This window comes from Orbicella franksi, chromosome 3, assembly GCF_964199315.1.
Source record: "Orbicella franksi chromosome 3, jaOrbFran1.1, whole genome shotgun sequence".
NCBI classification, from domain to species: Eukaryota; Metazoa; Cnidaria; class Anthozoa; order Scleractinia; family Merulinidae; genus Orbicella; species Orbicella franksi.
Genome location: NC_138147.1, coordinates 7,875,751 through 7,902,500, shown reverse-complemented (window position 1 = coordinate 7,902,500; position 26,750 = coordinate 7,875,751). Strand labels below are relative to the sequence as shown.

The window sequence follows — 26,750 nt, the reverse complement described above, 5'->3', positions numbered from 1 at the left end:
TGGACAGTGCGTGGACTAGAGATTGTTATCTTAATCATGTAGTGCTGTTCCGTTGCATCCTCGCATTTTAAGCGATATGCCACAGTCGCGTTTTCGGTCAGGATCTTTGAGATCCTTAAGAGGTAACAATTTTGACCCTCTCTCGCATCTCCTCGCGTGTTTTTCAAGCGTGAAGAAATCTGTACGTGGACAGTGCGTGGATCGGAGATTGTCACCTATATCATCCAGTCTTGTTCCTTTCCATCCTCGCGCTTTTAGAGATGTGGCACAGTCGCGTTTTCGGTCTCGTGATCTTTGAGATCCTTAGCAAGTGACAGTTTTGGCCCTCTTTCGGATCTCCTCGCGCGTTTTTCACAAGTGAAAAAATCTTTACTTGGACAGTGCGTGGATTGGAAATTGTCACCTATATTATGCAGTCTTGTTTTTCTGCATCCTCGCGCGTTTAGAGATGTGGCACAGTGGCGTTTTTTTTCTCGGAATCTTTGAGATCCTTAGCAATTGACAGTTTTGGACCTCCTTGGGATCTCCTCGCGCGTTTTTAACGGGTTGAAAAATCATAAAGTGGACAGTGGGTGGATTAAAGATCACCTATATTATACAGTCTTGTTCCTTTGCATCCTCGCGTTTTTAGCGATGTGCCAAAGTCGCGTGTTTGGTGTCAGGATCCGTGAGACCATTAACAGGTGCCAGTTTTTGCCCTCTCTTTGATCTCCTTCCGCATTTTTCATGCGTGGAAAAATCACTACGTGGACAGTTCGTGGCAGATTGTCACCTATATCATGCAGTCTTGTTCCTTTACATCCTTGTGCGTTTAGAGGTGTGGCACAGTCGCGTTATTACTCTCGGAATCTTTTAGATCCTATACCATTCAGTCTTGATGCTTTGCATTCTTAAGCGTTTAAAGATGTGGCAGAGTCGCGTTTTTGGTCTTGGGATCTTTGAGATCCTTAGCAGGTGAAAGTTTTGGCCCACCCTCAGATCTCCTCGAGTGTTTTTCACGCGTGGAAAAATCTCTACGTGGACAGTGCGTGGATTAGATATTGTCATCTATAGTATGTATTCTTGTTCCTTTGCATCCTCGCGCGTTTAGAGATGTGGCACAGTCGCGTTTTTGGTCTTGGAATTTTTGAGATCCTTAGCAAGTGACAGTTTTGGCCCTCTTTCGGATCTCCTCGCGCGTTTTTTACGAGTGGCAAAAATCTCTACGTAGACAATGCGTGGACTGGAGATTGTTTCCTCCATCATGCAGTCTTGTTCTTTTTGATCCTCGCGTGCTTAGAGAAGTGGAACAGTCGCTTTTTTGGTGTCAAGATCTTGGAGATCCTTAACAGGCGCCAGTTTTGGCCCTCTCTGGGTTCTCTCTCCCGCGCTTTTCACCCATGGAAAAATGTTAAAGTAGACAGTGCGTGGATTGGAGATTGTCACTTATATCATGCAGTCTTGTTTGTTTGCTTCGTTGCACGTTTAGAGATGTGCCACATTGGCTTTATTGGGCTCGGGATCTTTAAGATCCTTAACAGGTGACAGTTTTGGCCCTCTCTTAAATCCCTTCGCGTGTTTCTCACGCGTGAAAAAGCCTCTACGTGGACAGTGCGTGGACTGGAGATTGTTATCTCTACCATGTAGTCTTCTTACTTTGCATCACGGTCGCGTTTTTTCGCCACATTCTCGTTTTAGGTTTCGGGATCTTTGAGACTTTTAGCAGGTGACAGTTTTGGCCCTCCCTGGGATGTTCTCGTGTGTTTTTCACCGGTGGAAAAATCTTTACGTGGATAGTGCGTAGACTAGAGATTGTTACCTCTTTCATGTAGTGTTGGTCCTTTGCATCCTCGCGTGTTTACCGATGTGTCACAGTCGCGTTTTCGGTAACAGGATCTTTGAGATTTTTAACATGTGCCAGTTTCGGCCCTCTCTGGAATCTCTTCGCGCGTTTTTCACGCGTTGAGAAATCTTTACGTGGAAAGTGCGTGGATTGGATATTGTCACCTATATCATGCAGTCTTGTTCCTTTGCATCCTCGGGCGTGTAGAGATGTCGCACAGTCTAGTTTTTTGCCTTGGAATATTTGAGATCCTTAGCAACTGACAGTTTTCGCCCTTCCTCGAATCTCCTCGCGCGTTTTTTACAAGTGGAAAAATCTCCACGTGGACAGTGCGTGGAATAGAGATTGTTATCTCTATTATGCAGTCTTGTTCCTTTGTATCCTCGCGCATTTAGAGATGTGCCACAGTCGTGTTTTTTTTTTCTCGTTATTTTTGAGATCCTTAACAGGTGACAGTTTTGACCCTACCTCGTGACCACCTCTCACGTTTTCCACACGTGGAAAATCTCTATTTGGACAATGCGTGAATTGGAGATTGTCACCTATATGATGCAGTTTTGTTTGTTTGCATCCTTGAGCGTTTAGAGATGTGCCACATTCGCGTTTTCGGTCCCGGGATTTTTGGGATCCTTGACAAGTGACAGTTTTGGTCCTCCTTCCGATTTCCTTGCGCGTTTTTCACGAGTAAGAAAATCTCTACGTGGACAGTGCGTAGGTTAGAGATTTTCACCTATGTCATGCAGTCCTGTTTCTTTGCATCCTCGCGCGAGATGTGGCACAGTCGTGTTATTGTTCTCGGGATCTTTGAGATACTCAAGAGGTGACAGTTTTGGCTTTCTCTTAAATCACGTCGGGTGTTTCTCACGCGTGAAAAAATCTCTACGAGGACAGTGCGTGGACTACAGATTGTTATCTGTATCATGTAGTCTTGTTCCTTTGTATCCTTACGTCTTTAACGATGCGCCACAGTCCCGTTTTCGGTGTCAAGATCTTTGAGAACCTAAACAGGTGCCTGTTTTTGTCCTCTCTGGGATCTCCTTGGGAGTTTTTCGCGCGTGAAAAAATCTCAAAGTGGACAGTGCGTGGATTGAAGATTGTCACCTATATTACGCAGTCTTGTTTCTTTGCATCCTTGCGCGTTTAGCAATGTGCCACAATCGCGTGTTTAGTCTCAGGATCTTTGAGATCCTTAACATTTGCCAATTTTGACCCCCTCTCGGATCTCCTCACAAGTTTTTCACATTTGGAAAAATCTGTACGTGGACAGTACGTGGATTGGAGAGTGTCACCTATATCATGCAGTCTTTTTCCTCTGCATCTTCGCGCGTTTAGAGATGTGACACAGTCGCGTTTTTGGTCTAGGAATCTTTAAGATCCTTAGCAAGTGACAGTTTTGGCCCTTCCTCGAATCTCCCCGTGCGTTTTACACACGTGGAGAAGTCTCTACCTGGAGGATGCTTGGACTGGAGATTGTTACCTGTTTTATGTAGTCTTGTTCCTTTGCATCCTTGCTTCTTTAGAGATGTGCCACATTCTCGTTTTAGGTTTCGGGATCTTTGAGATAATTAGCAAGTGACAGTTTTGACCCTCCCTCGGATCTCCTAACGCCTTTTTTCACGCGTGGAAACATTTCTACGTGGACAGTGCTCGGATTGGGGATTGCCACCTATATAATACAGTTGTGTTCTTTTGCATCCTCGCGTGTTTAGAGATGAGCCACGGTAGCGTTTTTGTCTCAGGATCGTTAAGATCCTAAGCAGGTAACAGTTTTGGTCCTCGCTCGGATCTCCTGGCGCGTTTTTCACGCGTTGAGAAATGCATACGTGGACAGTGCTTGGATTGGAGATTGTCATCTATATCATGCAGTGTTGTTCCTTTGCATCGTCGCGCGTTTAGAGATGTGGCACAGTCGCGTTTTCGGTTTCAGGATCTTTGAGGTCGTTAGCAAGTGAAAGTTTTCGCCCTTCCCCGGATCTCCTCGTGCGTTTTTCACGGGTGGAAAAATTTCTACGATGAAAGTGCGTGGACTGGAGATTGTTACCTCTTTCATGTAGTCTTGTTGCTTTGCTTCCTAGCGTCTTCAGATATGTGCCAAGTCGCGTTTTTGGTCGCAGGATATTTGAGATCCTTAGCAGGTGACAGTTTTGGCCCTCCCTCGGATCTTCTCGCGTGGTTTTTTAAGCGTGGAAACATCTCTACGTGGACAGTGCGTGGACTGGAAATTGTTACCTATATCATGCAGTCTTGTTCCTTTGCATCCTCGCGTGTCTAGCGATGTGCCACAGTCGCGTTTACGGTGTATGGATCTTTGAGATCGTTAACAGGTGCCAGTTTTGTATCTCTCTCGGATCTCCTCGCTCGTTTTTGAGGCGTGGAAAAATGTTAAAATGGACCGTGCGTGGATTGGAAATTGCCAGCTATAATATGCAGTCTTGTTTCTTTGCATCGTTACATGTTTAGAGATCTGGCATAGTCCCGTTATTGGTTGCGGAATCTTTGAGATCCTTAGCAAGTGACAATTTTGGGCCTCCCTCGGATCTCCTCGCGCGTTTTTCACGTGTAGAAAAATCTGTACGTGGAAAGTGCGTGGACGGGAGATTGTTACCTCTATCATGCGATCTTGGCTCTTTGCATCCTCGTCCGTTTAGAGATGTGCCATAGTCGCGTTTCTGGTTTCGGGATTCTTGAGATCCTTTGCAGTCCACAGTTTTGGCCCTCCTTTCTGACTAGTTCGAGCGTTTTTCACGCGTGAAAAAATCTCTACGTGGAGTATGCGTGGATTGGAGGTTGTCACCTATATTATGCAGGCTTGTTTCTTTGCATCATCGCGCGTTTAGAGATGTGGCACTGTCGCGTTATTGGTCTCGGAATCTTTGAGATCTTCAGCAAGTGACAGTTCTGGCCCTCCCCTGGATCTCCTCGCGCATTATTGACGCTTGGAAAAATCTCTACGTGGACAGTGCGTGGATTGGAGATTAGAGATTGTCACCCTTATCATGCAGTTTTGTTCATTTGCATCCTCGCGCGTTTACAGGTGTTGCAGGGTCGCGTTTTTGGTCTTTGGATCTTTGAGATCCTTAGAAGGTAACAGTGTTGACCCTCTTTCGGATCTCCTAGCGCGAGTTTCACGCGTGGAAAAATTTCTACGCAGACAGCGGGTGGACTGGAAATTGTTACCTCTATCATGTAGTCTTGTTTCTTTGCATTCTGGCCTGTTTGGGGATGTGCGACAGTTGCGTTTTTAGTGTCAGGATCTTTGAGATCTTTAACAAGTGCCAGTTTCGGCGCTCTTTCGCATCTCCTTCCGCGTTTTTCTCGCGTTGAGAAATCTCTACGTGGAGAGTGCGTGGATTGGAGATTGTCACCTATATCATGCAGACTCTTTCTTTTAAATTCTTGTTCGTTTAGAGATATGGCACAGCCACGTTTTTGGTCTCAGAATCTTTGAGATCCTTAGCAGGTGAGAGTTGTGATTTTCTCTCGGATCTGCTCTCGCGTTTTCCACGCGTGAAAAAATCCCTACGTGGAAAATGCATGGACTGGAAATTGTTATCCTTATCATGCAGTCTTGTTTCTTTGCATGCTCGCGTATTTAACGATATGCCACAGTCACGTTTCCAGTGTCAGGATCTTTGAGATCCTTAACAGGTACCAGTCTTGGTCCTTTCATAGTTCTCCTCGCGCGATTTTCACGCGTGGAAAGTCTCTACATGCAGAGTGCTTGGATTGGAGATTGTCACCAATATCATGCAGTCTTGTTCCTTTGCATCCTCGCGCGTTTAGAGATGTGCCACAATCGCGTTTTCCGTCTCGGGATCTTTGAGATCCTTGGCAAGTGACAGCTTTGGCCCTCTTTCGGATCTTGTCGTGCTTTTTTCACGCGTGGAAAAATCTGTACGTGGACATTTCGTGGATTGCAGATTTTAAACCATACTATGCAGTCTTGTTCTTGTGAATCCTCGCGCGTTTAGAGATGTGCCACATTACCTTTATTGGTGTCGGGATCTTTGAGATCCTTAACAGGTGACAGTTTTAGCCCTCTCTTAAGGTCATTCAACTGAATTAGAACCTGCACTGAGATTTTTGTGAAACTTAGCATATTGATTGTTTATGTTATAGGAACTAAATTTTGAAATAAGAATGAGGGGTCGCCCTGTTCGTTTAGGAGCAACAGCACAATGTTTACACCTTTTTTCCTTATAATAGCCTTATGATTGTAGTCATGATTCCTTGCTAAATTCACGTTTCCGACGATTATTTTTGTTCTACACTGAGAACTGGTCCATATTTATTTTACACAGAGAAGTTTTTTACTCAAATCAAAACAACAGAAAAAAAATGATTGGTCAACATACTCGTTTGCGGGGAAATGACGATTTACCTCTATGGCGAGGTCTAGCCGTAAAGAAAAAGCCGCCATTTTTTAATGCCTTCGCGCTAATCACGCGTGAAATTATGCGCAGTAGGGATGCGCAACGCAATACTGGGGAATGACCTTAAATCACCTTGCGCGTTTCTCACGCATGAAAAAACCTCTACGTGGACAGTGCGTGGACTGGAGATTGTTATCTCTATCATGTAGTCTTCTTCCTTTGCATCCTTGCGTGTTTATCAATGTGCTACAGTCTCGTGTTTGGTCTCGGGATCTTTGGAATCCTTAGCAGGTGAAAGATTTGGCCTCTCCTGGGATCTTCTCTTTTGTTTTTGCACGCATGGAAAAATCTCTAAATGGACAGTGCGTGGACTGGAGATTGTACCTCTATCATGTAGTCTCGTTCCTTTGCATCCTCGCGTGTTTAGCGATGTGTCACAGTCGCATTTTCGGTAACAGCATTTTCGAGATCCTTAACATGTGCCGGTTTTGGCCCTCTCTCGGATCTCTTCGGGCGTTTTTCACGCGTTGAGAAATCTCTACGTGGACAATTCTTGGATTGGATATTGTCACCTATATCGTGCAGCCTTGTTTCTTTGCATCATCGCGCGTTTAGAGATGTGCCACAGTCACGTTTTTGGTCTTGGTATCTTTAGGATCCTTAGCAAGTGACAGTTTTGGCCCTCCCTCGTGACCACTTCGCACATTTTTCACTCGTGGAAAAAATCTCTGCGTGGGGAATTTGTGAAATGGAGATTGTCACCTATATCATGCAGTTTTGTTCGTTTGGATCCTCGCGCGTTAGAAGATGTGCCCCATTCACGTTTTTGGTCCCGGGATCTTTGGAATCCTTGGCAAGTGACAGGTTTGGCGCCGTCTTTCGGATCTCGTTGCAGGTTTTTCACGCGTGGCAAAATCTCTACGTGGACAGTGCTTGGATTGGAGATTGTTACCTTTATCATGCAATCTTGTTCCTTGGCATCCTTGCGCGTTTAGAGATGTGGCACAGTCGCGTTTTTGGTCTCGGGATCGTTGAGGTTCTTAGCAGGTAAAAGATTTAATCCTCCCTCGGATCTCCTCGCGAGTTTTCGCCCTCTTTCGGATCTGCTCGCGAGATTTTCACGCGTGGAAAAATCTCTACGTGGACAGTGTATGGATTGGAGATATTTACCTATATAATCCAGTCTTGTTCCTTTGCATCCTCGCAGGTTTATAGATGTGCCACATTCGCGTTATTGGTCTCGGGATTCTTAAGATCCTTAACAGGTGACAGTTTTGGCCCTCCCTTAAATCACCTGTGGTGTTTCTCACGCGTGAAAAATCTCTACGTGGACAGTACGTAGACTGGAGATTTTTATCTGTATAATTTAGTCTTGTTCTTTTGCATTTCTGCGTGTTAAGCGATGTGCCACAGTCGCGTTTTTGGTCCCAGGATCTTTGGGATCACTAACAGGTGCCAGTTTTGGCCATCTTTTGGATCTCCTCGGGTGTTTTTCAAGCCAGGAAAAATCTCTAAGTGGACAGTGCGTGGATTGGAGATTGTCACCTATATTATGCAGTCTTGTTCGTTTCCATCTTTGCGCGTTTAGAAATGTGGCTCAGTCGCGTTTTTGAGATCCTTAGCAACTGACAGTTTTAGCCCTCCCTCTGATTTCCTCGCGCGTTTTGCACGCGTGGAAAAAATCTACGTTGACAGTGCGTGGATTTAAGATTGGAGATTGTCACCCGTATCATGCAGTTTTGTTCCTTTGCATCCTCGCGCGTTTAGAGATGTGGCACAGTCGCGTTTTTGGTCTTAGGATCTTTGAGATCCTTGGAAGGTGAAAGTTTTGGCCCTCCCTCGGATCTCCTCGCGCGGTTTTCACGCGTGGAAAAATCTCTACGTAGACAGTGCGTGGAATGGCTACTGTTACCTCTATTATGTAGTATTGTTCCTTTGCATTGTCGCTTGTTCAGGGACGTGTTACAGTCGCGTTTTCGGTGTCAGGTTCGGTCCTCCCTCGTGTATCCTCCCGGGTTTTTAACGCGTTGAGAAATCTCTACGTGGATAGTGCGTGGGTTGGAGATTGTGACCTATATCATGCAGTCTTGTTCTTTTAAATCCTCGCGCGTTTAGAGATTTGGCAGAGTCGCGCTTTCGGTTTTGGGATCTTTGAGATCTTTAGCAGGTGACAGTTTTCGCTCTCTTTCAGATCTCCTCGCGCGGTTTTTAACGCGTGGAAACATATCTGGGTCGAAAGTGCATGGACTGGAAATTGTTATCTCTATCACGTTTAGAGATGTGGCACAGTCGCGTTTTTGGTCTACGGATCTTTGAGATCCTTAGCAGGTGGAAGTTTTGGCCCTCCCTGGAATCTCATCGTGTGTTTTTAATGCGAGGAAAGTGCGTGGACTGGATATTGTTACCTCGTTCATGCAGTTTTGCTCCTCTCCATCCTAGCGTGTTCAGCCATGTGGCACACTCGCCTTTTCGAGGTCAGGATCTTTGAGATCCTTAACAACTGCCAGTTTTGGCCATCTCTCGATCTCCTATATCAGTCACCTATATTGTGTAGTCTTGTTCCTTTGAATTCTCGCGCGTTTAGAGGTGTGGCACAGTCGTGTTATTCGTCTCGGAATCTTTGGCCCTTCCTCGGATTTCTATCCCGCGTTTTTCACGCGTGGAAAAATCTCTACGTGGAGAGCGCGTGGATTGGAGATTGTCACCTATATCATGCAGTCTTGTTTCTTTGCATCCTCGCGCGTTAAGTGATGTGGCACAGTCGCGTTTTCGGTCTCGGAATCTTTGGGGTCCTTTGAAAGATACAGTTTTGGCCCTCCCTCGGATATCCTCGCGCGTTTTTCACGCGTGGAAAAATCCCAACGTGGACAGTGCCTGGATTGGAGATTGTTTCTTATATCATGGAGTCTTGTTCCTTTGCATCCTCGCGCGTTTAGAGATGAGCCAAATTCGCGTTATTGGTCTCAGGATCGTTGAGATCCTTAGCAAGTGACAATTTTGACGCGTCTTCGGATCTCCTCGAGCGTTTTTCATGCGTGGAAAAATTTCTACGAGGAAAGTGCGTGGAATGGACAATATTATTTCTTTCATGCAGTCTTGTTGCTTTGACTCCTCGCGTCTTTAGAAATGTGCCACATTCGCGTTTTTGGTCTTGGGATCTTTGAGATCCCTAGCAGGTGACAGTTTTGGCCTACCCTCGTGACCACCTCGCACGTTTTTCATACGTGGACAGTGCTTGGATTGGAGATTGTCACCTATATCATGTAGCCTTGTTCCTTTGCATCCTCGCGCTTTAAAGTGCCACTGAAACGAAATTTTCGTATGTGAGATTTTTGCTTAGTAATAAAGTTTCAACCTTACTTGGAAACACTGCGGACTTTTTTTTCGCATACGGTAAGCGAAAACTGCTTTTTCAGCCGTTCGAAGTTGGCTGGTTAAGCCCAAAATTGGCGGCCATCTTGGCGCGGCCAAAACAGCCTAGTGACGTCACTGGTTGTATTACTCTCATGCCGCGCTGAAAAGTTAGAGTGATTATGCGAGAAGAGAATACTGTTCGACGCCCCCCCAAAAACATCTTAAGGACATCTCAGAGCTGTAAAGCAGATAATAACAGTAGCCTTAGACAAGAAGAGGTGGAGAGTAGATCCTGGCGCTTTTCAGTCTATTTAATTGGATATTTGCAGGATATTTTATGTAAGCAAGCAAACGAGTGGGAGTTCTTAGATCGCAAAATGATCGGGACTCTTGGTGAAATGGCCACCACTCAATTAAACAATACCTACACTCATAAAGTAAAGAAGACATGAAAACAAGAGAAGGCGGCTTTTGAAATTATTATCCGGACTGCTGCTGCACGAATCGCAGCAACAACGCTTCGAGTTTCGAGTCGCTTCGCTTCGAGGAAACCGGACGCTTTGTGAGTTTCACCGCGGACGAGATTGTGCTACAGTGACCTGTAATCCAGTTGTATCTGTTACATCCTACAAGTTATCAAATCAGCAACAATTTAAGAAACCCTCTTCTCTTATGTGAGGGAGCGAATTTAAGCTATAAAGGTAAACTAAGCTGCCATGACCCTACAGGTATGTTTTCAGGAAACGAGAGAAAGCGTGACAATGTCGACGGCGAAAGGTAATAAATGCAAATTAGTTTAATAAATTAGCAAATTCTGTTTAATAAACCTTCGAAAGGAGTGTAAACTAAACGAATTGCTTTGAATTTGGATACCATTAAATGAATATCGTAGACATAAGTATGTGCTAAAGAACTCAAAGTAATCCATCGACCGTGAAATATTGCAATTAGGAGATACGTGTAAAAGAGAAGCGAAATTCCTGCCTTGTTTACACTGATACGTATGCGGCGATAAAGCAAACCCTGCTGCGGATCACAATTTTCAAAGACTTGAATAAATCAAGTGAAAACAAGAGAGAATCTATAGCGCTTCTTGCTTGAATACAACCAGTGACGTCACAAGGTCCTTAAATTCGGTTCCAGAGCCCGGACACAGTTTTGCTCCAAAAAGTCGATTTCAGCAGCTAAAAAAAGCACTTTCCGTTAGGATTTGACAGAAATAAAGTTCACCATTATTTTAAGCACGTTTGAAACTACAAATTGGGTTAATAAAAGAGAGTACGAAAATTTCGTTTCAGTGGCACTTTAAGAGATGTGCCGCATGCAGTAGCGCTGTTTGTCTCGGGATCGTTGAGGTTCCTAGCAGGTAAAAGATTTAATCCTCTCTCGGATCTCCTCGCGCGTTTTTCACGCGTTGAAAAAACTGTACGTGGACAGTGCCTGGACTGGAAATTTTTATCTGTATCATTTTGTCTTGTTTCTTTGCATCTTTGCGAGTTTAGCGATGTGCCACGTCGCCTTTTTTGGTCTCAGAATCTTTGAGATCCTTAACAGGTGCCATTGTTGAACCTCTCTCGGATCTCCTCGCGTGTTTTTCATGCGTGGACAAATCTCTACGAGGACAGTGCGTGGATTGGAGATTGTCACCTATATCATGCAGTCTTGTTCCTTTGCATCCTTGCGCTTTTAGAGATGTGGCACAGTCGCGTTTTCCGTCTCGGAATCTTTAAGATCCTTAGCAAGTGACAGTTTTTGCCCTTCCTCGGATCTTCTCGCGCGTTTTTCACGCGTGGAAAAATCTTTACGTGCACAGTGCGTGGATATGATATTGTCACCTATATTATGCAGTCGTGTTCCTTTGCATTCTCGCGCGTTTAGATATGTGGCACAGTCGCGTTATTGATATCAGAATCCTTGAGATCCTTAGCAAGTAACAGTTTTGGCCCACCCTTCAATCTCCTCGCGCAGTTTTCAAACGTGGCGAAATCTCTACTTTGACAGTGCGTGGATTGTAGATTGTCACCTATATTATACAGTCTTGTTCCTTTGCATCCTCGCGCGTTTAAAGACATGCCTCAGTCGCGTTTTCGTTTCCGGGATATTTAAGATTCTTAGCAGGTGACAGCTTTGGCCCTCCCTCGGATTTTGTTGCGCGTTTTTTACGTGTGGAAAAATCTCTACGTGGACAGTGCGTTTTTCTTTTTGGATCCTTGCACGTTTGGAGATGTGGCACTGTCGCGTGTTTGGTCTCGGAATCTTTAAGATCCTTAGCAACTGACAGTTCTGGCCCTTCCTCGGATCTTCTTGCGCGTTTTTCACGTGTGGAAAAATCTGTACGTGGACAGTGCGTGGATTTCATATTGTCACCTATATTAGGTAGTCTTGTCCCTTTGCTTCTCAAACTCATTAATAATTCATAAGGTCAACTACCAACCACAAGATGTATACCACATCACGTGCATGTGTTTGGATACCCAATGAAAAACAGTATACCACTCTCCAGTGAGAGTGGTATATATCACTAAAATATGCACAATGACAACTTGCACAAAATCAATGAATATTTATTACTCAGAAGTAAGCTTTTATAATGTGTCTCCTTTTGTTTTCAAAGTCACACCCATTCGTGTTGCTTCTTTCATTTCTGCACCCAAAACACGCCGAAATGTCACAAACCTAAGAAAGCGAAAGAAAAAAAGTAGTATTAAAAACAATGCACACAAGTAGTTTACGCGAACCAAATTTTATCCCCAAAAAATGTAACTTACCTTCGGTCGGACATGTCCAAAGGGTTCAATGCAGCACTTCCATTTACATCAGAAAGGTGGCGCTTCAGTCCGCAAATAATCGAGTACAACTAACGGGAAGGATAACGTTCCCCAGAAGAATTGTTTACTTCTTGAACGAACTTCGACAGCCAGTAGTTGAGACTGCATGCAGGCATATCTGTAATGGCCGTTTCCAAAGTTTGCACTCTTTCTTCAAAGTCTTTCGTGGTAAAAAGACCGCCGGGTTCCAAAGTACAGGACTTCACTAATCGATGCGGTTTCCATTCCTCGAAAACCTTACACGACCATTTGGCTTTATAAGCTGTTGATTTCGGTACTGCATTATCAACACTTTTCTTCTCATCCTCCACACTTTTCGGCTACCGAAATCTCTCGAACGACTTTCTTGCGATATACATCCTGACTGAACGACAACTTGTAAATGCTGGCAACCCCAGCAACTTTCACATCTCGGAATAAATTAAATCGCACCATAAATGCAAATTAATTACGCCGGTAAAAAATATCATTGATATTGAAATTATCGAGGAAGGAATGTTAGACAGCAAACAATTCTAATTGGAAGTCTTTGTTTATTATTTCTTTAAGTGTGATGAGAAGTTATTTCCAAAACTCGTGCTTCGTGTTTCATCGGGGTATCCAAACACCTCGAAACAATAAAAGCACTCGGCCTACGGCCTCGTGCTTTCATTTGTTTCTCGGTGTTAGGATACCCCGATGAAACACTCGCTCTCGTTTTGGAAATAGTACATCCTCGCGCCTTTAGAGATGTGACACAGTCGCGTTATTAGTCTCGGTATCTTTGAGATCCTTAGTAAGTGACATTTGTGGCCCCTCCTCGTATCTCCTTCCACAGTTTTCACAGGTGGAGAAATGACTATGTGAACGGTACGTGGATTGGAGATTGTTACCTATATCATGCAGTCTTTTCCTTTGCATCCTCGCGCGTTTAGAGGCGTGCCACAGTCGCGTTTTCGGTCTCGGGATATTTAAGATTCTTAGCAAGATACAGCTTTTGCCCTCCCGGATTTTCTTGCAGGTTTTTTACGCGTGGAAAAATCTCTACGTTGACAGTGCGTGGATTGGAGATTGTCACCTATGGCATGCAGTCTTGTTTCTTTGCGTCCTCGCGCGTTAAGAGATGTGCCATATTGGCTTTATTGGTCTCGGCATCTGTCAGATCCTTAACAGGTGACAGTTGTGGCCCTCTCTTAAATCACCTCGCGTGTTTCTTACGCGTGAAGAAATGTCTACGTCGACAGTGCTCTGACTGGAAATGTGTATTTTTATCATTTAATCCTTGCGTGTTTAGCGATGTGCCATAGTCGCGTTTTCGGTGTCAGGATCTTTGAGATCTTAAACAGATGCCAATGCTGACCCTCTCTTGGGTCTCCTCACGCGTTTTTCATGCGTGGAAAAATCTTAAAGTGGACAGTACGTGGATTGGAGATTGTCACCTATATTATGAGTCTTGTTCCTTTGCATCCTTGCGCGTTTAGCAATGTGCCACAGTCGCGTGTTTTGGTCTCAGGTTCCTTGAGATCCCTAACAGGTGCCAATTTTGGCCCTCTCTCGGATCTCCTCGCGCGTTTTTCACGCGTGGAAAAATCTCTACATGGACAGTGCGTGGATTGGAGATCGTCACTTATATTATGCAGTCTTGTTCCTTTGCATTCTTGCGCGTTTAGAGATGTGACACAGTCGCGTTTTTGGTCTCGGAATCTTTGAGATCCTTAGCAAGTGACAGTTTTAACCCTTCTTCGAATCGCTCTCGTTCCTTTGCATCTTCGTCACAATCTCCAATCAACGGACTGTAAACATGGAAGTTTTACCAGGCATGAAAGACACGCGAGGGGATCCGAGGGAGTTCGTGTTAAGTATCTGAAAGAATCCGAGACCGAAAACGCCACTGTGGCACATCGCTAAAGGCGCGAGGATGCAAAGGAATAAGATTATTTGATATAGGTAACAATCTCCTATTCACGCACCAAGTAGAGATATTTCCTTGCGTGAGAAACCCGCAAGGAGATCTAAAGGAGTGCCAAACCTGGCCCCAGCTAAGGATGTCAAAGATTGCAAGACTAACTAGTGAGACAATCTCAGATGGTGCAGAGTGCAATGCATAGCTCTGGCACGATAGTCACACATGTCGTGTTCACTCCCGGTTTGTATTTACTTTGGTGCCTAGGGCTTTTCCCCTTGCAGAATATGATCGGACAGAAACCTTGATAAGACATAATCTTGTGACAATCGTAGCAGTGCGTATGTTTCACGTCTGTACTTTCATTCGATGTTCAACAATAACTTACAATTACTGTTTTTCAAGACAGCTTTCAAATTTACTCTGGTGTTTTACTGTGATTTTTGTGCATTTCAAAATTCAATAATACGTTGAAGTACGTAGCATCGTGACAATTTTACTTTTCACGCCAACGTTTGTAACTTCATACTTTTGTTTTCCTCACAAAGGTATGTAACATAAAACCCTTGTTTTCTCGAAAACTTAAGAGATAAATGGAATAAAGTAAATATCTTATGAGGAAATGGAACAAAGTTAAATATCTATTGAGGAAATGAAAGAAGAACGATTTTGTTTTATTCAAAACCCAAATTTTCTTTTCACCGATGAGCAAGAAGTAATTTAATTATCAAATAGTCACGGAATACCACGTTCTTATACGGTTGCCACCTCAGTGATATTGATTTGAGAAGCGTTAGCGTTGCAGCAAGAAGTATTGAAGGTCTGCGCTACTCAGTTGACCGAGACTATATATCCTACATTGGTGAACGAGTCCCCTCAAAGACTGATTAAATCAATTTACGCTTTCATGACGTGCCACGGAGTCTGCAGCAATATTCGAACACTTTCCTGGTTTCTTTTGTCACAAATTTACAAGTAGACAAGTTTTAATGCCACTAAAACGGGAAAGTTAGGCTAGATATGAACTTTTCGGTTTCTTTCATTGGGACAATTGAAAGAGAAATAAATAAGATGCTAGGGGCGAGCAAAACGTTTCCATTCTTAATTTGAACTCTGGCAAAGTTTGATAATAGCAGACGATATTTGTTGAACCGAGCTAGGGGTAATTCTAAAAGATACTCAGTCACAGTAGCGTTTTGTTTTGCACTAAAACGGGAGAAGTGACGTTTAGGGAAAATTGGTTTTGTTCTAAAGAAAATAGTACCACAAGGAGGACAAGAGGTTTCCTAAACCAAATATATAGTTTTGTCATATTATGATGACAGTAAGGTGGGTCATACACGTTTTTACGTAGTGCACACAGGCACATACCCTCCCCAACCACTTTCTTGCCTGAAGACTAATTGATTAATTGATATTAATTAAGAGAAGGTCACGCGTGAAACACACGCGCGGAGATTAGAGGGACGGCCAAAATTTGAACCTTTTAAGTGGGTCACACCGCTGAACGCGCGAGAACGCGAGAGGAGAGCATAAAAGTGAACAAGCAAGAATCTCAACCTCACGCTTCGTCTAATGCGTGAGATGGTCACGCGTAAGAAACGCGCGCAAGTTAGAGGAAGAGCCAAAACTTGAACCTTTTAGTTAAACTTTAAGCTAAAGGACTGAAAACACGACTGGGTCAAATCGCTGAACGGGCGAGAACGCGAGAGGAGAACATAAAAGTGAACGTGCGAGGATCTCAACTCCACGCTCTGTTTAATGCACGAGATGGTCACGCGTGAAAAATACGCGTGCAAGTTTGAGGGAGGGCAGAACTTGCGACTTTTAAAGAAGCCTTAAGCTCTCTATGGGCTTCCTGGACAGAAAAGACCGCCACAATTTATCAACAAAGGCAGAAATCAAACATCATGTTTTAAACAAACGTGAAATACATCCTAATTGTAGCTGGGATTGCAAAATCTGAGAAGAGTGGAAATAAGTTCCTACATGTCTCAGACTTCTCGAGAGCTGAAACACGAGTGGGGCAATTCGCTAAACGCGCGAGGATGCAAAAGTAGAGGAAAAAGAGAATGTTCGTGAATCTCAAACCTACATTATGTGTAATTCGAGAGATGGTCACGCGTGAAACACACACGCGTGGAATTTTGTGGAAGGAGCAAAACCTGCACGTTTTCAACGAATTTTAAGCCCTCTATGGGCTTCCCGCACAGGAAGAAACCGCCAAAATTTATCAAAAAATGCACAAAATAAACGTTATTTTCTAACTGAACGTGACATACACCCTAGGAATAGCTGGCACCGCAAAATTTGAAAAGAGAGGAAATCAGATCCTACAAGTCTCAGAGACCAAAAACGCAACTGTGGCACATCATTAAACGTGTAACGAAGCAGAGGAATAAGACTACATGACAGAAGTGACAATTTCTAATTTACGCACTCTCTACGTAAAAATATTTCCACGCGTGAGAAACCCAAGAGAAGATCGCAGGGAAGGCCCAAATTGGAACCTATTAAGAATCTCAAAAATCTCGAGATTGAAAACACGACTGTGGCACATTGCTAAAGGCACGAGGATGGAAAGGAAAAAGACTACATGATAGAGGTGACAGTCTCCAATCCATGCACTGTCCACGTAGAGATTTTTACACGCGTGAGGTACACGCGAGAAGATGCAAGGGAGGGCCAAATCTGGCATCTGTTAAAGATCATAAAGATGCCGAGACCGAAAACGCGACTGTGGCTTATCTCTAAACGCTCGAGAATGCAAAGGTACAAGACTACATGATATAGGTGAGAATCTCCAATCCACACACTGTCCACGTAGAGATTTTTCCACGCATGAGAAACCGCGAGGAGATCCAAGGGAGGGCCAAAACTGGAACCTGTTAAGGATCTCAACGATCCCGAGACCGAAAACGTGACCGTAACACATTGCTAAACACGCAAGAATGAAAAGGAAGAAGACTACACGGTAAAGGTGACAATCTCCAATTCGCGCACTTTCCAAGTAGAGATTTTTCTACGCGCGAGAAAGAAGCGAGGCGATCTAAGGGAGGGCCAAAACTGGCACCTGTTAAGGATCTCAAAGATCTCGAGACCGAAAACGCGACTGTGGCACAGCGCTAATCGCGTGAGGTGGCAAAAAAATGACTATATGATATAGGTGATAAACCTCAATCCACGCACTTTCCACGCGAGGAAATCTGAGTGTTGGCGAAAACTGGCATCTGTTAAAGATCTCAAAGATGCCGAGACTTAAAACGCGACTGTAGCACTTCTTCACACAAGCAAAGATGCAATGGAAGAAGACTACATGATATAGATGAAAGTCTCCAAGCCCCGCACTGTCCATGTAGAGATTTTTCGATGCGTGAAAAACACGTGAGGAGATTCGAGGAAGGGTCGAAACTGCCACCTGCTAAGGATCTCTAAGATCCCGAGTTTGAAAACGCGACTGTGGCACTCTCTAAACGTGCGAGGATGCAAAGAAGCAAGACTACATGTTACAGGTGACAATCTCAAAGCCAGGGACTGTCCACGAAGAGATTTTTCCACGCGTGGGAAACAGAGGAAGATATCTGAGGGAGGGGCAAAACTGGCACCTGTTAGGGATCTCAAAGATCTTGAGGCCGAAAACGCGACTGTGGCACATGGCTAAACGCGCAAAGATGCTAACGAACAAGAGTACATGATGTAGGTGACAATCTCCAATCCACGCACTGTCCAGGTAGGGATATTTCCTTGCGTTAGAAACCCGCGAGGATATCTAAGGGAGGGTCAAATCTGGCACATGCTAAGGATCTCAAAGATTCCGAGACCAAAAACGCGACTATGGCACACTGCTAAACGCGCGAGGGTGCAAAGGAACAAGACTGCATGATATGGGTGATAATCTCCAATCCACGCACTGTCCACGTAGAGATGTTTCCACGCGAGAAAAAAACGCGCTGGTGATCCTAGGGAGGGCCAAAACTATCACCTGCTAAGGATCCCAAAGATCCCGAGACCAAAACCGCGACTGTGACACATCTCTAATCGCGCGAGGATGCAAAGGAACAAGACTGCATGATATAGGTGACAATCTCCAATCCGCGCACTGTCACGTAGAGATTTTTGTTCATGTGAAAAACGCGCGAGGAGATATGAGGGAGGACCAAAACTGTCTTCAACCCACGGATTGCCAACAAAGAGATTTTTCCACGCGTGAGAAACCTACGAGGAGATCCGAAGGAGGGCCAAAACTGGCACCTGTTAAGGGCCTCAATGATCCCGAGGACGAAAACGCGACTGTGGCACATCGCTAAATCACGCGAGGAATGAAAGGAACAAGACTACGTGACATAGGTGACTATTCCAAATCCACGCACTGTCCACATAGAAATAGTTCCTCGCGTGAGAAACCCGCTAGGAGGTCCGAGGGAGAGCGAAAACTGGCACCTGTTCAGGATCTCATAGATTCCGACACCGAAAACGCGACTGTGGCACATCTCTAAACGCGCGAGGATGCAAAGGAACAAGACTACATGACGTAGGTGACAATCTGGAATCCACGCACTGTCCACGTAGTGATTTTTGTACGCGCGAGAAACAAGCGAAGGGATAAGAGGGGGGGGGGGGGGGGGGGCAAAACTGGCACCTGCTAAGGATCTCAATGATCCCAAGACTGGATGCGCGACTGTGGCACATCGCTATACACGCGAGGATGCGAAGGAATAAGACTACATGATATAGGTGGATATAGGTGACAATGTTCAATCCACGCACTGTCCACGTAAAGATATTTCCACACGTGAGATAACCGCGAGCAGATCCGAGGGAGGGCGAAAACTGACACCCGAGACTGATGGATCCTGAGTACTGGCCATCCCTTTAATCAGGTGAAAACATTCAGGCACAATTTAAGTAGAAATAGTTTCTCGCGAAATTTTTTGGATGAAATTTCTATGTAGTTACCATGTAAATAAATGCTACGCAAATGTTTGCGCTCTAATTTCCAGAAAGTTCTAGAATATCCAATACTTGTACACAAGGTCTCGGCTAGCTTGTAGTGGCAGTTGATTTCACATTGATGTTTATTGTTAAGAGTGATATAAAGCAACAATGTAGCTTGATACTAGATTGTATCGATTAGAAGTGGTCTCAGTCTTTTCAACTACTACTAAACTAGCTATCAATAAATAATAATTAGTCGCGTTTAAAAGAGTATTTCATTTTTGTATCCTTTCTGTCGGTTGAAATATATGGTAACCGGACCCCGGAATGGGGGAATCCCATACAAAATGGACGGGGGTGCTCATCGTTCCTTTTAGGGGTTAAAAAGCGTTTTGAGTACCTCTTAGGGTTTTCAGTCTCAAAAAGTCCACTGCTGGAGCTTTCGCAGTACCTTTTAGGGTATTGAGCTGAAAAAATATGACAGGGTTGTTTTAGAATTAGTACCTCTTTGGGGTTAAAAATTTTCAAGCCATGCCCACAAAATCTTGGATCTTGGTACTTCTTAGGTGTTCTTTTCAAAATTTCTGACGAGCACCCCCGTCCTTTTCTATATGGAAACACCCTTGCAGGGGGCTTATGTATGACAATTTCTAGGAACAAAGAGCAGGTTCTGCTGCTTCTTAAGGAAAATATCCCATGCGAAGAAAGAAAACGCATTGAAACTGTTCTTTTCAAAGAAGGAGTTCCTTAATCAAAAACTCTGCTTACTTCTAAGATTTCTTTCATACGTTAAGTGACTGACAGCAGGGAGAACCTCCCCTTGAAAGGGGTGTATGTGGTACAAGTACAAAAGCTCAGCAATTATTGAACAAGAAATTATTAAAAGAGCAGCTGCTGTACAAAGGCACAAGGGTCAATCTAAAATGAATATCTTATAAAGGGAATCATGGCAGGGCAGCTTAAGCAAGTTCATATGGTTTTCCAAGGAAATAGCTCGCGAGGCTAAATGGGTCATATGCCCAAAACAAGTACAGTATGCATGATATCAATTATTATTATACATTGTAGTCACCATCTGTCTTCTCGTTGGCTAAAAGACTACAGTTAATTCTGGGAAACAGTGCAACCTTCAGATTATTCACTAATCTGCTAACAGATTAGTGAATAATCCGTGGGTTGCGCACGCAATTTCAAGACCAATGTCAAATTCACGGACAGCGAAGTAAGAATGTGGCTTGTCGAAAATAAACTGTGTTTGTTGTGATAATGCATTTGTAGTTCTTTTCTTTAAAACACTGTATAATAAAACAATTATTAGATTCGGTTTTTGTGATATCCGAAATAATCAAGGTCTCTGTTAGTGTTATCAGCCTGAGCCTTTGGCTTCGGCTGATAACACTTACCTCGACCTTGGTTATTCTGGATATCACAAAAACCTCATCCAATAATTGTTTATAATTCAGTCCTAACTCTATTACAAATCTTAACGTAACATTGCGACTCTGGATGGGGAACACCAACAACATGTTGCGGAGATGGCGAAGGCACTTTCTTCTCCACTAATTCCAAGTCAAATCTACATAGGAGAACAGATACAAACATCTGTATTTCCATCATGGCAAAGGAACGACCTGGGCATTGAAAGCGACCGCCGCCAAACGCAATGAAGTTATCGCTTGAAGTGGATTTATCTGAGCCTGCAGTCTGAATCCAGCGGCCAGGGACGAATGAATCTGCATACGGGAACGTGGTCTCGTTTCGATGTGCCCAATAAGGCGAGATCATGAGCATGTCACCTGCTGGAATTGTGAAGCCCTGCACTTGAATGGGTTGTGTAAGTTTCCTTGCAATCATTCCAGGTGAGCGCAGGCGAATGGCTTCCAGAATACACCGCTCAACTATCTGTAATTTCTTGATGTCTGTTAAAGGAACTTCTGCCAATGCTCCTGCAAGTAGAGGCAATTGGAAACACTATTTTTACCACCAGCTTTCTGACAATGTCATGGAAAATGTTCTTTAAGTGGGTACAAACGGTCAATTGGCCCACTGACTGCCTGAGTAGGGGGGGGGGGGGGCAGGGACTCTCATATAAAAAGGTACAGGAGTGCTCCTCATATCTTTCGGGGTTGAAAAAGCGGTTTTGGTACATCTTAGGGTTTTCAGCCTCAAAAAGTCCACAGCAGGAGCTTTTGTGGTACCTTTTAGGATAATGAGCTGAATAAATATGACAGGAGATTATGTGCTGTTTTGGAATTGGTACCTCTTAGGGGAGAAAAAAAAATTCAAGCCAAACTCACAAAACAGGATCTTGGTACCCCTTAGGGTACTTTTCAGGATTTCCAACAAGTACCCTTGTCTTTTTAATATGGGAGTCCCCCCCAGACTGACTGCAGGCAGTCCAGTCTCACAGCATGAATATCGCCACTTTCCCTGGATTGGACGTGAGTCCATTGCAGGAAATCTTCCCCCCCCCCCCACCCTACCCCTCCACAGTAATATTCCTTGGTGTGTCTCTCCTGGGGTGAGAAACACCAGATGCTACTGAGAGAATTCCAATGTTGTGGTTTCAGTGCCCTGAGCGCAGGGAAGAAAATTTCATACAAGACAGCTTCCCTCAGAAAGAAATTACGCTCAGTTGTTGACAAGCATCACCTTGATTAATTTTCATTCAAAGGATTGATTCATCCTTAGCTAAACAATAATCAGTCCATATCTTGCAGCTGGAAATGGTTGTTTCGCCCCAAGTCTGTTTTGACCCAGGTCATTTCACCCCAACTCAAAGTCGTTTCGCCCCAACTTTAAAGTTGTTTCGTCTAAAGTAATTTGAAATGTATTTACAAATTTGCGGTTTCAGTAACATGTGTTGTTTCCTATGTTCAACATGTTAGCTTGGTTACCAGTCGTCTAGCCTCTAAGTGGATTAGCCCCTAGCCAGTTAGCCCCCAACCAGAAGTCGATTAGCTCCTGAGAAATATACAGTGTTCAGAGCTAATTGACTTCTAGTTGGGGGCTAAATGGTTAGGGCCTAATTGACTTAGGGGCTAAACAACCGGTTACCATTAGCTTGATGTATAATCCTCTACCAGGGGTAGCAGGAGACCTTGCTTTGCCCAGTTTCCACCAATTAACCATTCCAGCATGGGTGACCCTGCCACAGCAGGCCCTGACCTTGACTCTGCCACAGAACACACCAGCCCCCCTACCACATCAAGGTGACAGTCACCAAAGGGATAACGTCAAAAGGGAAACCCTGTGGTAGATATAAAATGATGATGTCACCCTGGAATTTCAAGTTGGGTGGAAATATTAGCATTATAGTGAAGATTTCAGAAAAGGAATACTCTTCTCCCCTGATTAACAACTTTTGCTGGACCTCTCAGGCTCTCACCCCATCCCTGAGTCACATTTTGCACCAGGTAATTCTTCAAGTATATATATTAAACAGACAGATTAAATACACAACTTCTATGAGACCAACCATGTGAAAAGCTGTCACTCCTTACTCACCTCTATCTATATATGGTCCCAGAATTTCATCAACTTCTTTCTGCACATCTGTCTTGATGGCCTGGTTACTCAGTACAAAGGCCAAAGTCCAAAATGAGATGGGCACTGCATTTGCAAGTGAGGCCCAAAGCAGCAGTGTGGCATAACTTGGTGCACAGTCTCCCTCTAGTGAGTCCACCATTGCTTGAAGTAATGTGTCCTCTTTCGAATTTGTACCAGATTTCTTTTGAAGTGCTTCATAAAATTGACCCAACAGAAAATACTTTGATTTTGCCCATTCTTTCAGCAGAAATTCTGGAAGTTTGGCTCCATGTTCAAAACTGCTATCGAATTGAACAAACTGGTTCTGGAAGTGTTTAATGTCCTGCTGTGTTTGAGGGCGAATACCATCACCAAAAAGAACAGGTACAACGGCAGTGAACACAAGATCACGCACCACATCCATCAAATCAACAGCAGTAGCTGAGGTATTAGCTGCAGGAATAAAATGAGACAGTATTTGAGAAACACAGCCCACACTGCCAGGATTTAACACATGCAAGGGTTCTAAAAGATGTTTTGTTTTGTGTTCCCTCTCATTAGTTTTTTTTTTTAATGTTTTCTTTTTCTGTTTGCTCAAATGCGCAATGATGAACATACTTACAGTAGTCTAATTAAAAATAAAGTCGTCTAAGGAGAATCAAAATATTTAACTACAATGATATGTAACTACAATTTTATAAATTATTTTGTTTATTATTTCACATTTTATTAGTTACTTGTAGGTCCACATCAGCCTCACTGGCTTCCAATCTTTGTAACTTTCATTACTAACTAAAATGATGATGATGATGAGGTTTTGGAGCCGTGGCAGCTCCTTTCTCAAGTGATGAAAAATGTCAAATGTCACATGGTCTATAATAACCAAAGTCATGTGACAAAAATGTGTAAGTACAGGACCAGAAGCTAAAAACCTTGGTCTCAATTGAGGGTTAGGGACTTGACACTGAATTTAATAGCCTCCCCATATCCTTCTCCTGAGCTGAGTACTAGGCCCAAATCCTCAAGCTAGACCATGGTTTTGAACTTCAGGTCCTGCATCAAAGACCACATGACATTAAGCATATTTCATCTTTTGAAATAGAGCACAGAAGTTAAAATATTTTGATTCTACAACTTTACTTGTGATTTTAAAGAACTGTAAGAAGAATCAAGGCAATGTAATTTTGACATCGAAATCAGCACTAAAGATTTCACTGGAAATCATTATTTTTGTTTTCCTTTGTGGTTTCTGTTGCTTGCTTGCTAAAAATGTAAAATGATGACTACACTTTTCTACAAAGAAACTGTTTAAAACATCTATTCAATAATTTTATTGTATGTTTTGCACTGAAATCAGCGCAAAAGGTTTCAGTGGAAATGAGATTTTCATATACATGTCTGCAAAAATTGCTCTGATGGTTGCATCCCATTTTATTAAGGGTCTGAGGTGCCTGGAACAACCTCTCCATTGAATTACCCAAGGGCAAGTTCAATTTTCAGTGTTTCATTGAACACAAATGTGTTTCTAATTCCCCCTGATATATGGGGGAGGGGAGGGGGGCAAATTGTCTTGGTATCTAGGATTAAGCCCTGGTGGGCAGGACAATTTTTTCTTGAATACAAACCTTGCCTTGATAGGGCTACTCTGAGTGTGTCAAGTGTCCCATAATGGGTGATTCCAGAAAAGATCCATACCATACCATGGGCGGCATGAACATTTGAAACCCTCCTTGCCTTCAGAAATCTCAAGATGCTCTTAACCACCATACCCTCCGAATTCCAAAATCATTAACCCCTCCACCCTTCCAGATTTCCAGCTTTTACTTGAACACTCTGAAATTCCTTGTTTGACCCCTTATGACTTCCAATAAAAGAGATTTTAAATCTTCCCAGAAGTTTTTGCTAATAACTTTCAGTCAAACAACTGTCTACAGGGCTTGAAATTGTGACCAACACGATCAGATGCATTCATGACTACATGTTCGGCGACTAAAACCTCCTCCTCTTCTGTCACAATTTTGTAACTAGGTTTCCACTAAACTAGTGACTTAATAAAAATTTCAATTGTTTTGTGTGCTAATAGGCCCTTTGCAGCTAAGCCATCACGTGACCTACTTTTCATAAAATTATGGGCTATAACTTAACGAATGCCAGAAATGGAAAAAGCATGTCGAAAATATCAAAATGGCCAAGTTTGAGGCCCCCATCATCAGAGAATGAGATTTTATGATGGTCTGAATTTTTGAAAGAATGAGAAGATTTGTATGGAAAAATGTTGCTGGAGAGCAAGACCTTGCTCTCCAGCAACATTTTCCATACGAATCCTCTACATTTTCTGAAAATTCAAACTATGGTATAAACTTACTCGTTTTTTCCTGGGGCCTCAAACTTGGCCATTTTGGTATTTTCGATGCGCTCTTTCCATTTCTGGCTTTCTTTTAGTTATAGCCCATAATACAAAAATTTTTTAGGAAAAATTTGGTCACGTGACCCCAGCTGCAAAGGGCCTATTACTATGGAAATAAGAACATTCGTAGGCAAATCCTGCCTAATTTACCATCAATATTATGAATGATATTCACTCGATCAGACGCCATTACAGCGGTCTCTTTATGAATATATATTGCTGGCGCATAGCAACAAAACATGGCAGGTCATCTTTCCTTGCAAACAATTAATCTGACAAGAAATTCATCAACTTTAAGGCCTCTAGAGCCCAATGTACAACCCAGATTTTATCAGTATTCTCCTGTAAATGAACACGAACACATGCATGATCGATCAATAATTACTCTTGTTTTCTGTCTTGCTTTCTGCGGTCATCAGCAGTGTTGTCAGTGCGTTCGTGTATTAACACTCTTGTCTGTCCCCTCTAGAAACCCTCACCCCTTGCTCTCAGAATTCCAATCAAAAGTACCCCCCATGCCTTTGGATTTCCAGTTCAAAGAACTCCCCTTGTCCATGGAATTCCAAAAAGCCACCCGTCGGATAGGTGTCAGAGGTATGGCTATTTTCTGGAATCACCCAATGTTCCGATTTTCAGATTTTAATTCATATAAATTAAGTAAAAAATAATCGGCAATAAGGCATTCCTACAGTCCATGTAAATGGGAGCTCTTTTAAAACACAGGGATTTTTAGATGTGCAGACTTCTCTCAGACTCTCACAGTTATGGCTACTCACTCAATTTCATATGTGAAAAAAAGAAAAAAAATCCGTAAAACATACCTTGCCTAATGTATTCCTCTAATTGTTTACCAACTTTTGGAGCTAATTTGTGCAAATTGGAAGAAGACAGTCGCCCCTTGACCAGGTCATGGATTTTACGATGATTCGCAAAGAAATCGATCTTGTTTATTCCTGCTGTATTCTTCACCGCTTCTTCAGCGGCTCGCTGAAAGTCTGCTTGTGGAGAGTTAAAAAACATCTTAAAGTCACTGACATCGGTCAGGAAAGTCATCCGCTGTCCAGCGGCATAAACTGTGAAAATCACTCCGTGCGTCTCGCTCGATTTCTTGATGAAGAGCAAGGGCGCTTTTCCAAACTCGATCGCACATCCAAGCCAAGGGATCCAACCTTTGATAACCGGAGGGTATTTGACGTTCTTTGTAGCCAAGAAATTAAGCGACAATAAGGCAGTTACAAGAAAGCCTACAAAAAGCAGGGCAGGTTGCAAGAGCTCAAGAGAAGCCGCCATGTTGGTTGTCCCAAAGAATTATGGGAACAGCAGCACTCGCAAACAGAGTGAGATCCGGGTACCGTTTTGGCTATCTGGCTGGGCTACACCCCGGAGCTACACCCGGGGGCTACACTCGGGGGCTACACCGTCACAAGCCTTTGTACATGTAGTAAAATTCCCGAAACTTTACAAAATCGCATGTTGATGCTTCACGGGCTTTAGACTGGGCTAAACTCTCGCCCTTTGACGAGGGCCAAGGTCCATGACCCAGTTGACTCAGTTGTTAGAAACGTGGATAACGCTAGCCTGCGAACGCAGACGTATTTCCGGCTGTCGCTTGTCTCCGCCG

General features: G+C 43.5%; 1 protein-coding gene across 1 annotated transcript; it reads right to left on the bottom strand.

Moving 5' to 3' along the window:
* Positions 1 to 18,402: 18,402 nt before the first annotated feature.
* LOC145481029 (24-hydroxycholesterol 7-alpha-hydroxylase-like) lies at positions 18,403 to 26,670 on the bottom strand. Its single transcript, XM_081459409.1, has 3 exons — positions 25,951 to 26,670; positions 22,702 to 23,175; positions 18,403 to 21,140 (listed from the first exon to the last, which is right to left on the bottom strand). The coding sequence occupies exons 1-3, from the start codon at positions 26,417 to 26,419 to the stop codon at positions 20,647 to 20,649; spliced, it is 1,437 nt and encodes a 478-aa protein (XP_081315535.1). The 5' UTR covers positions 26,420 to 26,670; the 3' UTR covers positions 18,403 to 20,646.
* Positions 26,671 to 26,750: the final 80 nt, after the last annotated feature.

Bases quoted from the DNA above. Each gene is read 5' to 3' on its own strand.
- LOC145481029 (XM_081459409.1), bottom strand. From the start codon at position 26,419: ATGGCGGCTTCTCTTGAGCTCTTGCAACCTGCCCTGCTTTTTGTAGGC. The intron at 23,176-25,950 runs GTATGTTTTACG...TTATTCCTGCAG, and splicing joins AGAGGAATACATTAGGCAAG to CTAATACCTCAGCTACTGCT. The intron at 21,141-22,701 runs GTGAGTAAGGAG...CTCTACTTGCAG, and splicing joins GGGACCATATATAGATAGAG to GAGCATTGGCAGAAGTTCCT.